The sequence below is a fragment of the Danio rerio genome, chromosome 15 (assembly GCF_049306965.1).
Source record: "Danio rerio strain Tuebingen ecotype United States chromosome 15, GRCz12tu, whole genome shotgun sequence".
Lineage (NCBI taxonomy): Eukaryota > Metazoa > Chordata > Actinopteri > Cypriniformes > Danionidae > Danio > Danio rerio.
In genome coordinates this window covers 5,900,001-5,914,413 of record NC_133190.1, presented here as the reverse complement: position 1 = coordinate 5,914,413, position 14,413 = coordinate 5,900,001, and the positions used below count along the sequence as shown (strand labels likewise).

The following is a 14,413-nucleotide window of genomic DNA, read 5'->3' as shown; positions in this document are numbered from 1 at the left end:
TATAGTTTCTCAAAATAGTAATGTGCCAGCGGTGCGCCTCAGAACGCCTTTCTTTTTAGACCAGAACGCCTATGGGCGCACATATGAGCGCTAATGCATTTGCTATTTAAACAGCGCAGCGCAACGCCTTAAAACGACTCTTGCGCCAAGCTGAAACTACCAAAAGACTATTGCGCCGCGCCTTGCGCCACACTGCGCCGGGTGTATGATAGGGCCCATAGAGTTTGATAAAAGTGACATGATGTTGAAGAGAGCAAGGAATTTTCACAGTATTTCCTATAATGTTTTTTCTCTTAAAATGTCTAATTTGTTTTATTTTGGCTAGAATAAAAATAAAAAGGTCAATATTATTAGCCCCCTTAAGCAATATTACTTTCGATTTACTATAGAAAAAAACATTGTTATACAGTAACAATCCCTAAACTTGTCTAATTAACCTAACTAGCCAAATTAACCTTGTTAAGCCTTTAAATGTCACATTAAACTGAATACCAGTATCTTAAAAAAAAAAAAAAAAAAGTAAAATATTATGTACTGTCATCATGGAAAAGGTAAAAGAAATCTGTTTTAAAAAATAAGTTATCATGTTAAGAAATGTGTTAAAGTTTTTTTTTTTAGATTTTGTTGTGTCTTTGTTCAGGAGTGGAGTGAGCAGCCTTCAGCTGCAGCAGTTCCTGCACACACTCTCCTCTGTACTGGTGCATTGTGGGACAGCTATGAATGCTTATAAAGAGGCCGGCTGGCTGACGCTGCACCCACACAAACTCTCCTGCTCTGAAGTCCTCAGTCTCCTGCAGCGCTGGACAGCACTTTCCCATGATGCCTCGCTTGCGTCTGCACTTCAGACTGTTGGAAACAAACACAAAGTCAAAGAGCTGATGGGTAAGATAATAAACAGCATCAACTAAAGCAGTTCAAACTAAAGGAGTAGTTTATTCTTTTGAAATAAATGCCTTTTTGTCAGTGGTAACCAAATCGGGGTGCGTTTCCCAAACAACGACATAACTCATGGCTGAACTATCATAGTACGATGCATCATTGGGGAAAAAATGATGTAGTGACGAGCGTTTCCCAAAACCTGTAGTTTCTGTTGCAGATCCCTCATTTGAATCATGTTAGTTATAACGTAAAACACCCATAATGACACTCCAAACGGGGTGAAGTAACAACTTCTTCAGAGAAAAACCCTATAATTTTATTACAAATAAAAAACCTGAAAAAAGAAAGTCACATGTACACAAGTATTTATATAAATATTCATACAAATTCATGTAAGTATGAGTACATGTACATACGCCTTTGCTCAATACTTTGTTGATGCACCTTTGTCAGCAATTACAGCCTCAAGTCTGTTTGAATATGATGCCACAAGCTTGGCACACCTGTCTTTGGGAATTTTTGCCCATTTCTCTTTGCAGTACCTCTCAAGCTCTATCAGGTTGGATGGGAAGCAACAGTTTACAGCCATTTTCAGATCTCTCTAAAGATGTTCAATAAGATTTAGATCTGGGCTCTGGCTGGGCCACTCAATGACATTCACAGAGTTGTTGTGTTATGAACGCAAATCTGATGTGTTGTGAATTATTAGTGGCTATAAAGTATTCTACATCCCCAATCCCACCTAAAACCTAAACTCAACCACTACTTTACTAACTAACTAGCTAGTTAGTAGTTAATTAAGCTAATAGTCCTAGGCCCAGTCCCAATTCTACCCCTTACCGCTTCACCTTACCTCTAACCCTCGTTGTGCGCGTTAAAGTGAAGGCGTAAAGGTGTCTTAATTCTCTTTAGCTTTAAGGCGTAGGACTAAAGGGAAGGGTTAGAGACCCCTCGAAAAGGAGAATTTTAGGACCACACTCTAAACCAAGGGGTAAGAAAATTTCCCAGAATACACCAGCAACACGGGCAGCTTAGCTGCACCCGGAAGGAGATGCACAAATTTGTATTTTGTTGTCATTATTATGAATTTTTACAACAAACAAGCATATATTTTAATACATACATAGCCACATTCATGTTTTACTGATACACTTAAAAAAAAAGCTAAAATAATAAACTTTGCCATCCATAATAATAGCTCCTGTACAGCAGTCCCACAACATACTTTAATTCAATGACACTCGAATACCCTGTCAGAAAAGTCTAGTGGCTTGGAATGACCTTTTTACAATGCCTGCTATAATGTTAGTTTTTTTTTGTGTGTGTGTTTACATAGATTAAATGCATGTAAATGCACAGTACTTTACGAGCTTATTGCCACATTAGATCACATTATGATAACATGAGTTATGCCTTCAGTGATTTCCTGAACATAAATACCCAAAAATAACACGTCGCGATCGTTGATCTTATATGAGATAAGAGATCGCGATGGCATATGAAGACGTGTGCAGGTGTGGTCCCATTTCTTAGTGGTACATTTTGAAGCCCTTCCCCTTCACACACTGTTTCAAGGGCCAAGGAGAAGGGGTAGGGCTACAAAAATAGAATTGGGATTGGGCCTTAAAGGGCCATGAAACCCCCTCGTTTCAGCAGGGTGTTTTCACACCTCTACTTTGGAAAAAGTCAGAAAAGTGGGCGTGTCCAGCTCTGTTTAGGGGGGAGTGTCGGAGGAAGAAAAGAGGCTTGGTATGGGAGTGTCTATTTGGGCGCGCTGAATTTCAGAGTCAAAACACACACCCACAGCGGACAATGTGACTGTGTTTACATGGACGTCTGTAGTCGAATTATTTGCCAAATTATTAAATGGTGGACTTTAACTGCAGTTTGGCTCTTTCATTCAGGGAATTCATTCATGTCCCTCCCGACAAATGAGATATTTGATTCGAGGAACTGCTCTAAGCGTGTATTTTTCATGCAATGTTTGATACCGCATGGCGAATGAGAGAAAAAAAAACTCAGCATTTCCCGGAAACTTAGATGCACACGGCAGGTAGTGTCAGAAAGCAGCGTGTGTTATTCCGGTCACAAAATCCAACACGAGGTTATAGTTTGGTTGTAACTGTTAGTGCTAACTATTGCACTCGGTGCAATAGTTTGTTTGATACGAATAAAATACGAACTGAATAAACAAAGAGCACTGGTCGCTCACTTACCAAATCTGTAGAGACAGGACAATCACCAGCAACTAGAGCCGCGTCTTTATTTAGAGGAGACTACAAGCGAATCTGGATCTCAGCGTTTGCAGATGAGAACAGCTCTCAGGTAAACAATAATCCTCCTTAGACACGTAAGTTATTGTTGTCGAGCGTCGCGTACACTGTTAATCCACGCGTGAGACTGAGGTCTCACAGAGAGAAAATGAAAACGATACTTAATGGCAGCAAACTATAAAAGCAACACTTCACGCTTGTTTTGCCAACACAACGTGGCGTCTTTGCCATCTACACTCTGACAGCAATGAATATTAATGAAGTTGGACAATAGAGCACGCTGATTGGTTTGAACCAAGCCTTACTCATGCATTAATGCATCACACTGTAAGACGTAATAAGACTCACTCTGGCACAGACGCCCAGTCTGCACGCTGGAATACACGCTATTATGTCATGACCGTGACGCAGCTTCAAAAATTCGTTTCAAACAGGAAGTACGAATTTGCTTGAAATAACGCAAAAACAACCAGTTTACACTTTTTAGTGAAATATAGGTGTCCTAATAGTGTTTTTAGCAGTGTGGGACACATATACGACTGTCAACAGCTCAAAAAATGTGTTTTGGTGTTTCGTGACCCTTTAATAGTTAATCGTTTATTATTAACACGAATTGTGACTTGAAATAAAGTATGACCATATTTCACTGTTCAGCCTAAGTGACTTCATTTGTAAACATTTTAAAATCATTTCAAAATCCTTACTTTGGAACAGTAGTGTACACGGCCAGTCCTTGGCTTTGTGGAAGATAGATGAATGTTAGACACACAGATCACACGCGTTTGACACATTCCTGTTCCTGACTAAACATTTCATGCATTTACTCAGGCTCTGGAAGAGAAAAAGGCCAAGGAAAATGCCACTCGACCAAGCACGCTCCAATGGAAAAACAGACCGAAAATGCTGAAGTGCTAGATCAAGCTGTGCTGGACGAGTGCAAGCCGCATCTGAGAAACATCCTCTTGCATTGGGAACCCAAAGAGAAAGAGCTTTCCACTTCCACATCTCAAACCGTCTCAGACAAACCAGCTTCCAGTGGTTTAAGCAATACAACTGCATGTGTGATTTTTAAGTGGGCCCTCAAGACACTAACAGAGAGCCGGTTTGATGACAAATGCACCTTAGCGCTCCTAAAATGGACGCACAGCACCATAATGCCACACAGAAGTATTACAGACGCAGTGCTGTCCGATGAAGGAGTGAGAAAAGACTTGCTGAGATTATTTCACCTCACTGCTCAGGAAGGAACGCTGAACACTCTTCAGCTCTTCTCCACAGTCATGCTTCATTTGCTGGAGGCTCACAGAGATCGTCTGAATGCTGGACATCAAACGCTGATACAAACCTGCTTGCTTACAAACACAGATGATGAGGCCAAGAAAGGTAAGACTGCAACCCTAGAGCACAAACGGTCTGTCCCATTCAAGAGAAGCGGACTCATTTCATACTCAATACATTTCACCAGATGGATTACATAACTCTTTTTGTGAAGGATTCAGATTGTTTGGGGGGATTTTATAGAGGACTGCATCTACATAAATTATTCAGTTTAGCTTTAAACTGGCCTGTTTACAAAAAGAGATGTGTTTGTGTGTGTGTGTATATATATATATATATATATGTATGTATGTGTGTATGTGTGTGTGTGTGTGTGTGTGTGTGTGTGTGTGTGTGTGTGTGTATATATATATATATATGTATGTATATATATATATATATATAAATAATTTAAGTTCATAACCTTCATAACCCTTACCCCAAAATGTTTTTAAATCTATATGGAGAAAATGAATGAGTGTTTAAATACTGTATATCAGGGGTGTCCAAACTCAGTTCTGGAGGGCCGGTGTCCTTGAGAGTTTAGCTCCAACTCTAATCCAACACACCTGAACCAGCTAATCAAGCTCTTACTACATATACTAGAAATTTTCTGGCAGGTGTGTCGAAGCAAGTTGCAGCTAAACTCAGCAGAACACCGGCCCACCAGGACCGACTTTCGACACCCCTGCTGTATATGGAATAAAATCACTGTCTTAAATATTTCATGCGTAAATAAAATTCACGCATCTGAAATTTAAAATTGTAAAGGATAATGGAACGTACTCGTAATTTTACAAGGGTACAATTCTAAAATCTGCGATTATAATAGACAAGGATACGACATTTTCTTTGTCTGTTTCAACAGATGTCATGTTATAGTTACACACCGTTAAGCCGGCAGCTAGCTCTCTGCAACTCTCACATGGTAGCCCACTGAAGCTAAGCAGGGCTGCGCCCGGTCAGTACCTGGATGGGAGACCACATGGGAAAGCTAGCTTGCTGCTGGAAGTGGTGTTAGTGAGGCCAGCAGGGGGCGCCCAACCTGCGGTCTGTGTGGGTCCTAATGCCCCAGTATAGTGACGGGGACTTTATACTGCTCAGTGAGCGCCGTCTTTCGGATGAAACGTTAACCCGACGTCCCGACTCTCTGTGGTCATTAAAAATGCTAGGATGTCCTTCGAAAAGAGTAGGGGTTTAACCCCGGCATCCTGGCCAAATCTGCCCACTGGCCTCTGTCCATCATGGCCTCCTAACCATCCCCATATTCAATTGGCTTAATCACTGTCTCCTCTCCACTAATCAGCTGGTGTGTGTTGTGCGGTCCAGGTGGATGCTGCACACTGGTGGTGGATGAGGAGATACCCCCCATTGTGTAAAGCGCTTTAAGTGCCCAGAAAAGTGCTATATAAATGTAAGGAATTATTATTATTATTATTATTAAGTGATTGAAATTCTGCGCTCGCTGCCTGTAACGTTAACTTAAATTATGCTCACTATCCTCGGCCATTCTTAATTTTGATTCCGTAAAATGTCTAGGAAACACAGCGAAAATGGACCTCATTAAGTCTCAGCCTTTATTACAGCTCATAATGGATATTTCTCAAAGATAGAATAACAAAAATCTTACCTGAGACGGTGTGTGGGAGCTCGAGTGTCCAGCAGGCGCACTGTTGTGTTTGATGGCTCTCGCTTGTTTAATAATGCCTGTGACATCGCTGACGTAACTTTGACAGTGGAGTGTCGTTTTTGATTCGTACTTGTAATCAGGACGTTGTGTCCATGGTGAAGCTGTATTTCATGTTTGTAAAGTACACCCTTCGTAAATTTATCAGTCATATACTAAATGTCATATCGGTGTCTGTTCTAATCGCAGATTTTGGAACTAGACCCTCATAAAATTACGAGTACGTTCCCTTTACCTTTTTGATTTTATAATTACTGATGCGTGAATTTTATTCATGCACGGAATATTTATGACAGTGATTTTATTCCATACTGTGGTGTTTAGTCTTTGTCCACTGATGTCCTTCTGTTTGTTGTGTTCATTGACAGAAACGGGGTTGAATCTGCTGTCGCTGTATTTGTACGAATTGTGGAGCGAAGCCCAGTCACCTGACCTCCTGCTGACCCACGCCAGACTCATCTGCAGCGGGACGTCCAGCAAAAAGCCCAAATCACACTTACTGAACATCTGCAGGGACATTCTGACTGCGCTTCACTCATGACATCATCATCAACATCATCATCTCTCTGTATGACAACAGATCTTTTTTTTATTTTATTTTTTATCAAAGTTGTAATAAAAAAGGAGTGAGTCTTTTCATAACTACTTTATTTGTTTAAGGAGGAATATAAAAAGTGTCTATGGATCATTGTTAGTGATTTTTTTATTTAGGGAAATTTCAGATTCCAAACATTGACGTACAGTTAAAGTCAGAATTATTAGCCCCCCTGATTAATTTTTTCCCTCAATTTCTTTTTAACGGAGAACAGATTTTTTTTTCAGCACATTTCTAAGCATAATAGTTTTAATAACTCATCTCTAATAACTGATTTATTTTATCTTTGCCATGATGACAGTAAATAATATTTTTGTAGATATTTTTCAAGACACTTCTATACAGCTTAAAGTGACATTTAAAGGCTTAATTAGGTTAACTAGGCAGGTTAGGGTAATTAGGCAAGTTAATAAATAACGATGATTTGTCCTGTAGACTATCAAAAAAATATATAGCTTAAAGGGGCTAATAATATTGACCTTAAAATGTTTTTTAAAAAATTCAAAACTGCTTTTGTTCTAGCTGAAATAAAACAAATAAGACTTTCTCTAAAAGACAAAATATTATCAGACATACTGTGAAAATGTCCTTCCTCTGTTAAACAACATTTGGGAAATATTCAAAAAGAAAAAAAAAGAAAAATGTAAAGGGGGCGAATAATTCTGACTTCAACTGTACACAAGTGTGCCCAGGTTATGTATAAATTGTGTGTGTGTGTGTGTGTGTGTGTGTGTGTGTGTGTGTGTGTGAGAGAGAGAGAGAGAGAGAGAGAGATAGAGAGAGAGAGATATAACAAGACTACAAAACAATTTAGTTACATAGATATTCAAATTAATATATATATATATATATATATATATATATATATATATATATATATATATATATATATATATATATATATAATTTATATCCTATACGTATGTTTTATATTTAAATATAAATAAAGATTCTCGTATATATGTATTTATTGATACATAATAAATGTACACAGTACACACACTTAAATTATTTCAAAACAATTTTTTTTTGGATGTGATATATTAATATGCACAAATATATAACAAATAGAGTTAAACAATTGTTTTATATATTCTTGTTTTGTGAGTTTATATTCAGTTGAAGTCAGAATTAAATAGCCCCCCCTGTTTAATTTTTTCCCCAATTTCTGTTTAACGGAGAGCAGATTTCTTCTACACATTTCCAAACATAATAGTTTTAATAACTCATCTCTAATAACTGATTTATTTTATCTTTGTCATGATGACAGTAAATAATATTTGACTAGATATTTGAATTCTATACAGCTTAATGTGACATTTAAAGGCTTAACTAGGTTAATTAGGTTAACTATGCAGGTTAGGGTAATTAGGCAAGTCATTGTATAACGATGGTTTGTTCTGTAGACTATTGAAAACATTTAGCTTAAAGAGGCTAATAATGTTGACCTTAAAATGGGTTTTTAAAAATTTAAAACTGCTTCTAGCTGAAATAAAACAAATAAGACTTTCTCCAGAAGAAAAAAAATGATCAGACGTACTGTGAAAATTTCCTTGCTCTGTTAAACATAGTTTGGGAAATATTTAAAAAAGAAAGAAAAAAAAATCAAAGGGGGGTTAATAATTCTGACTTCAACTGTATATAGACATAAACACTAAAAAGCGATGAGTAACTTTCACTTAAACTGTGTAAACTTTTTATAACTTGGAATTAAGCTTAATTTTTATAATTTATTAAGTAAAAAAAAAGCATAATTATAACAATTTACATGAACATAAACAAATAATTTACTCAGTTGGTTTACGTTTGGTGAAGTTCAATTAATTACTTTAAAAGTGACTGCTTAACCTAAACAGTGAGTAAAGCTGTCTCATTTAAAGTTAATGGCATTTTAGTGCACATAAAACCAAATAAGTTGATTACTGATGAAACTTGATGAAATAATGCATTCAACATTCAGTTTACCAGATATATTTCTGTAAAAGTACTTAAGTGAGTTTATTCAAATATATAAAAAGATTAATTGATGTTCATAACAATACATTCTATTATTTTACTTTACTCAAATATAAAAACTATATTGAAATGGTTATTTTTAGGTTGAGTAAAGCTGTAAGCCTAATACACTGGCAATTTGATGCTGCAAACCCATTTTGACAGAGAAAAGAAGAGACATCAATCATGATCTTGTCATTTGTTTATTGTGACTGATTAATCATTTTCTGTTGTCGCATGAAATTAAGCTTGGTGAACACTAGCGCATGAGTTTACTTCTTGAAGATTCTTCTTATTTATGTCTTTACTGAGATGATGCATAACCTTTCATCAGTGGCAAACCGGATTTTTTGACTCGAGGGCCCCTGCAGAAATTCAAAAGTTCACTGCGTTAAATATGATTCTTTTTTAAAAGGCCACAATTACATTTAAGAAGTGGATTTAATAATTATCTAAGCACTGATAACTCTCTAAACTAAGCAAGGCTACATAGTAAAATCACAATAGCAAATAAAAATAGCAGGTATTTGTACACCCAACATAAATATTTGATAAAAAAAATCTATAGTTGAAACCAGAAGTTTACATACAATATAAAAAGGGGCATAACCGTTAAAAAAAGTCGGGTGTTAATGTGACTAAACTTCTCTTTTAGGTAAGTTAGGATTATCAAACGTTTTTCTGTTCTGCTTAATAGCAGAATAATGAGAGAGAGAATTTTTTTGAGAATTTGTTATAAATTTTCTTGAAAGTCAAGCTTATATAAAAGCTCTGATGATGGTGTCAAGGTTTTGGATGTTTCTGATTGGCTAATTGACAACATTTGAGTTAATTGGAGGCACATCTGTTGAATAGTATTTAAATAAAAAACCTCAAACACACTGCTTCCTTGTGTGACAACATGGGAAAATCAACAAGACAAGATCAACAAAAAAGCCAGATTAAAATTAGCTAAATTACACTGGGAAAAAGACTAATGTTTGGAGACATGTCCAGTGGTCTGATGGAACTAAGATTGAACTGTTTGTCTATAATGACCAGTGTTACATTTGGAGGACAAAGGGAAAAGCTTACAAGCCTTGAAACACCATCCCAACTGTGAAGTATGGGGGCGGCAGCATCATGTTGTGGGGCTGTTTTGCTGCAGGAGGGACTGGTCCTCTTCACAGCATAGATGGCATCATGAAGAAAGAACATTATGTAGAAATACTGAAGCAACATCTCAAGACATCAGCCAGGAAATTAAAACTTGGCCACAAATGAGTCTTCCAAACGGACCATGACCCTAAGCATATGGCCAAATTAGTTAAAATGTGTTGTAAGGACAACAGAGTGAATGTTTTGGAGTGGCCATCACAAAGCCCTGACCTCAATCCTATAGAAAATTAGTGGGCAGAGTTGAAAAAGCTTGTGCGAGCAAGACAGCCTACAAATCTGACTCAGTTACACCAATTCTGTCAGGAGAAATGGGCCAAAATTCCTTCAAACTATTGTGAAAAGCTTGTGAAAGTATACCCAAAACATTTGACCAAAGTTATACAACTTAAAAGCAAAGCTAAAAAATTTGCCAAGGAAATGGATGTAAACTTTTGACTGTCAATAAATTAATTTAAAAATCTAAAAAAATAAATAAATAAATAAAAAAAATTCTGGCATTATTCTGGCATTTAGCAAATGTAAATCCTAATGGACCTAAAATAGTAAACGTTTAGTATGATTTACCATCAGACATATATTTTGTAATGGTTATGTTCCTCTTGTATGTAAACTTCTAGTTTCAACTGTAGCATCACGTAATCTTTTTTTTTTTTTTTTTTTTTGCTTACCTTGGCAGTTGTCCTGAATGTGAAATAAGTGACAAAATCAAGAAGAAGAACCCAATGAATGCAGCTAGAATCATCCAGAATATTAGCACAATCGAATCTAAATTATATATTAAAAAACACTGTTAGATATTATAGCGGCTGATGAATAAACTAATGTCAAAGTCACTCACATCTGCTGTACTTCAGTGTACTCGCATTCACCAAGACTGGATCCACGTAATCATAGTAGTACTCATAGCCCCACACGTATTCTGATGAGTTTTTCATTTTCTTGGGTGTTTGTGAATGTGAAACGGCACCAGAAGCGTGAGTGATTTTTAAATCCTTGATCCCGCCCATGAGAATCACGGTTACGAAAACACAATGAAGCCCCGTCCCCTTCGTAGAACATTTATTTATTTTATTTTATCTGAAGGTTCACATTTCTCTTACAAGTTATTGGTTCAGTTCAGTCCATCTAACCTATGCATCTAATCTATTTTTATTGGGGGGAAATTTAAGATTCAAAAATTTGATGTACAGTTGAAGTCAGAATTCTTAGCCCCGCTTTACTTTTTTTTTCTTTTTTAAATATTTCCCAAATTATGCTTAACAGAGCAAGGACATTTTCACAGTATTTCTGATAATATTTTAAAGTCTTATTTGTTTTATTTCGACTAGAATACAAGCAGTTGTACATTTTTAAAAGCCATTTTAAGGTCAACATTATCAGCCCCTTTAAGCTAATATTTTTTCTGATAGTCTACAAAACCATCGTTATACAATAACTTGCCTAATTTCCCTAACCTGCCTAGTTAACCTAATTAACCTATTTAAGCCTTTAAATGTCGCTTTACGCTGTATAGAAGTGTCTTGAAAAATATCTTGTCAAATATTATGTTTGCTGTTTGCTTTATTTATAGAGCACATTTAAAAACAATAGATGTTGACCAAAGTGCTTTACAAAAAGACCAGCATACAAAATCTATACCTATAAATAAAAATTAAGCAAAATATATAAAATAGATTAAAATTAATTAATTACAATCAAAGGCAAGAGACAGAAAGGTGATTTTTTAGATGAGACTTAAAAGCACCAAGTGAAGAACATGACCTGATATGTAAAGGCAGACCATTCCACATTCGGGGGGCTTCAGCAGAAAAAGCCCTGTCACCTCTTGATTTCAACCGTGTTTTCGGGACGACTAGCTGAAATGTGTTTTCCGACCTGATTGGCCTCAATGAAGTGTGCCAGTGAAGAAGCTCAGGGATGTAAATAGGTGCGAGACCATTCAAACTTTTAAAAACAAGTAGCAATAAGTTATATTGAATTCTAAATTGGACTGGGAGCGAGTGAAGAGATGATAAAACTGGTGAGATACTAGAAAAGTTTTAGTCCCAGTTAAAAGCCTAGCAGCTGCATTTTGAACCAGCTGCAGGCGTGCAATTGATGCCTGTGAAACTCCTGAATAAAAGAGTTACAGTAGTCCAGTCTGGACATAATAAAAACATTAATGAGGAGCCTACCCAAAACGTTGTCTTTTGGACGGAATGCGTCAATAGATCCGCCATTTTAGTACAGGGTAACGCTCCTTTCATATGAGCGCCATCTAGCGGTCACATAGTCTAATGACTAAATATTATGACAACTTGTTCAACTTCTTTTATAAATATATATATATATATATATATATATATATATATATATATATATATATATATATATATATATATATATATATATATATATATATAAACCGACTACCAATATTATGAAAGAGGTAGCCTATATCTGCCTAAACCTACAGTAGGTTGATATAAAACCAAAACAACACCCATTCTTGTCTTAGGACTTTTTATTAAGCAAATTTTTGAATAACAGTAAGTACATGACATGTTATATATATATATATATATATATATATATATATATATATATATATATATATATATACCCTGCTGAAAAATCCAGCTTAAACCAGCCTAAGCTGGTTGGCTGGTTTTAGCTAGTCGACCAGGCTGGTTTTAGAGGGGTTTTGGCCACTTCCAGGCTGGTTTCCAGCCATTTCCAGCCTGGTCTTAGCTGGTCAGGCTGGGAGATGACCAGCCAAAACCAGCTTGACCAGCCTAGCCAAGCTGGCAGACCAGCCAAAACCAGCTACATCCAGCTTAAACCAGGCTGGTCAAGCTGGTTTTAGCTGGAATTGGCTGGTCATTTTCCAGCCTGACCAGCTAAGACCAGGCTGGAAATGGCTGGAAACCAGCCTGGAAGTGGCCAAAACCCCTCTAAAACCAGCCTGGTCGACCAGCTAAAACCAGCCAACCAGCCTAGGCTGGTTTAAGCTGGATTTTTCAGCAGGGTATATATATATATATATAATCTGCTGGTTTTAAAAATACAAAATAATAATAAATATAGTTATGTAACAACTATAACATTACTCTTATGTCTTAGGACATCTTTGATTAACTTTTTATTACCTACACCAAATGTTGACTATTGAAGGTACATTTATAACAACTATTTATTTGTTAGACTACTGTATTGTCAACCCCTTTTGCATACAAATGCATTCAACAGACTTATATGACAGTGCTAGCTGTAGAGGACAAATAAAACACGAGACAGGTGTTTAGAAAGAGTATAGTTTATTTAGTTTGACCTGCAACTTTATCTAAACAAGACACACTTTCAGAAAACAGCCCGGAAACATGATGATGCGCGCGCTCGTGAATATAACCTGCGGTTGTCTTCAACTGTTGTCTTCAATAGTCCTTCTTTGCTCAACAACTCATCTGAAAAACAAAGCAAAACATTACAACATTCAGACAAAGAGCAAAGAGCATAGAATCACCAAGAGGCGACACTCTAGTGCAATTTGTGAAACAATAACGCGCTTTTTTTAATAAATTAAATAAAAACAAAGCAGATGTTTGCCATCGCGACAACAATGAGATCCAATGGACGGCCGATCGCTTTCACTTCAAAATGGCGGAATCCGTTGCTCTTGGTCATCCTAAGCTCTTTGCATAAAGTTAAATCATAACAGTTACCATGGTTTCTATTTCAAACTATAGTAAACTAAAGTTTGAAACTATAGTTTAAAATAGAAGATGAGTGGGCCTCGCTACTCCCACCCACCATAACCCTCGCAGCGAGGTCCCACTACCGGCCCCCCGTGTTTCCCTGAGGGTCCTCGGGGGTTGTTTGCTCCCTGCCTAGGGCTCAAAGGCCACCTCGCCCCAGGGAGTGCACGAGAAGACCGGGCGCCAGGCCGTGCCAGTATTCACTGGATGTTGCTCGGCGGCACATTTTGAGCAACAAACACGTAATATTCTTTGCGATATTGCGTTTATGTACGCAAACCGCAAGGAACTACAGCACAGACGGGCCCTGGTGAAGTTTCACGAAGCGGACTTCGTGAGATTGGCGTGGCTCCACTCGTACCGTCGGTATTGAACTCACCTTGGTCAAGTTCTAACAGCTACACTGGGCGAACTGACATCGCTGATAGAGAGCACAAGAGCTTTATAGGAATGCATATGCAAATTTTTACAAGGCACGTCACTGTTGTCTCGTTGTCATGGCGAACGCTGTAGAGGGGTCACCTGATTGGAGCACACAGACTCAGGAATCTGCGTCACGGCGAGTTGCCGTCCGCTGTAGACAAAAATATATTAAATATATTCAATATATATATTTTAATTTTTGGTGCTGTGTAATATTCTGGGATGCAGTAAAATATGGAGACAGATGAATATAATTGGATATATGCCGAGCTAGTGTTGTTCCCATATAAACTTCCGGTGACTGGTTATTGTGAGTTTATTTTCCATTTTATACGGTTCCTTTTACAGCATT

General features: G+C 37.2%; 3 protein-coding genes across 3 annotated transcripts in view; 2 read left to right on the top strand and 1 right to left on the bottom strand.

Annotated features, from left to right (window-relative positions):
* urb1 (URB1 ribosome biogenesis homolog) overlaps positions 1-6,842 on the top strand; it is a 76,125-nt gene extending 69,283 nt beyond the window's left edge. Inside the window, 3 exon segments of the mRNA NM_001326445.1 lie at positions 641-882; positions 3,981-4,535; positions 6,525-6,842. Coding sequence (NP_001313374.1) covers positions 641-882; positions 3,981-4,535; positions 6,525-6,697 — 970 coding nt within the window. The 3' untranslated portion in view covers positions 6,698-6,842.
* brwd1 (bromodomain and WD repeat domain containing 1) overlaps positions 1-14,413 on the top strand; it is a 1,114,832-nt gene that overhangs the window by 241,746 nt on the left and 858,673 nt on the right. The gene's annotated exons all lie outside the window — the stretch shown is intronic.
* mrap (melanocortin 2 receptor accessory protein) lies at positions 8,933-10,859 on the bottom strand. The gene is given in 3 exon segments (NM_001424491.1): positions 8,933-9,111; positions 10,573-10,669; positions 10,743-10,859. Coding segments are annotated over 3 exon segments (255 nt in total). The 5' UTR covers positions 10,840-10,859; the 3' UTR covers positions 8,933-9,050.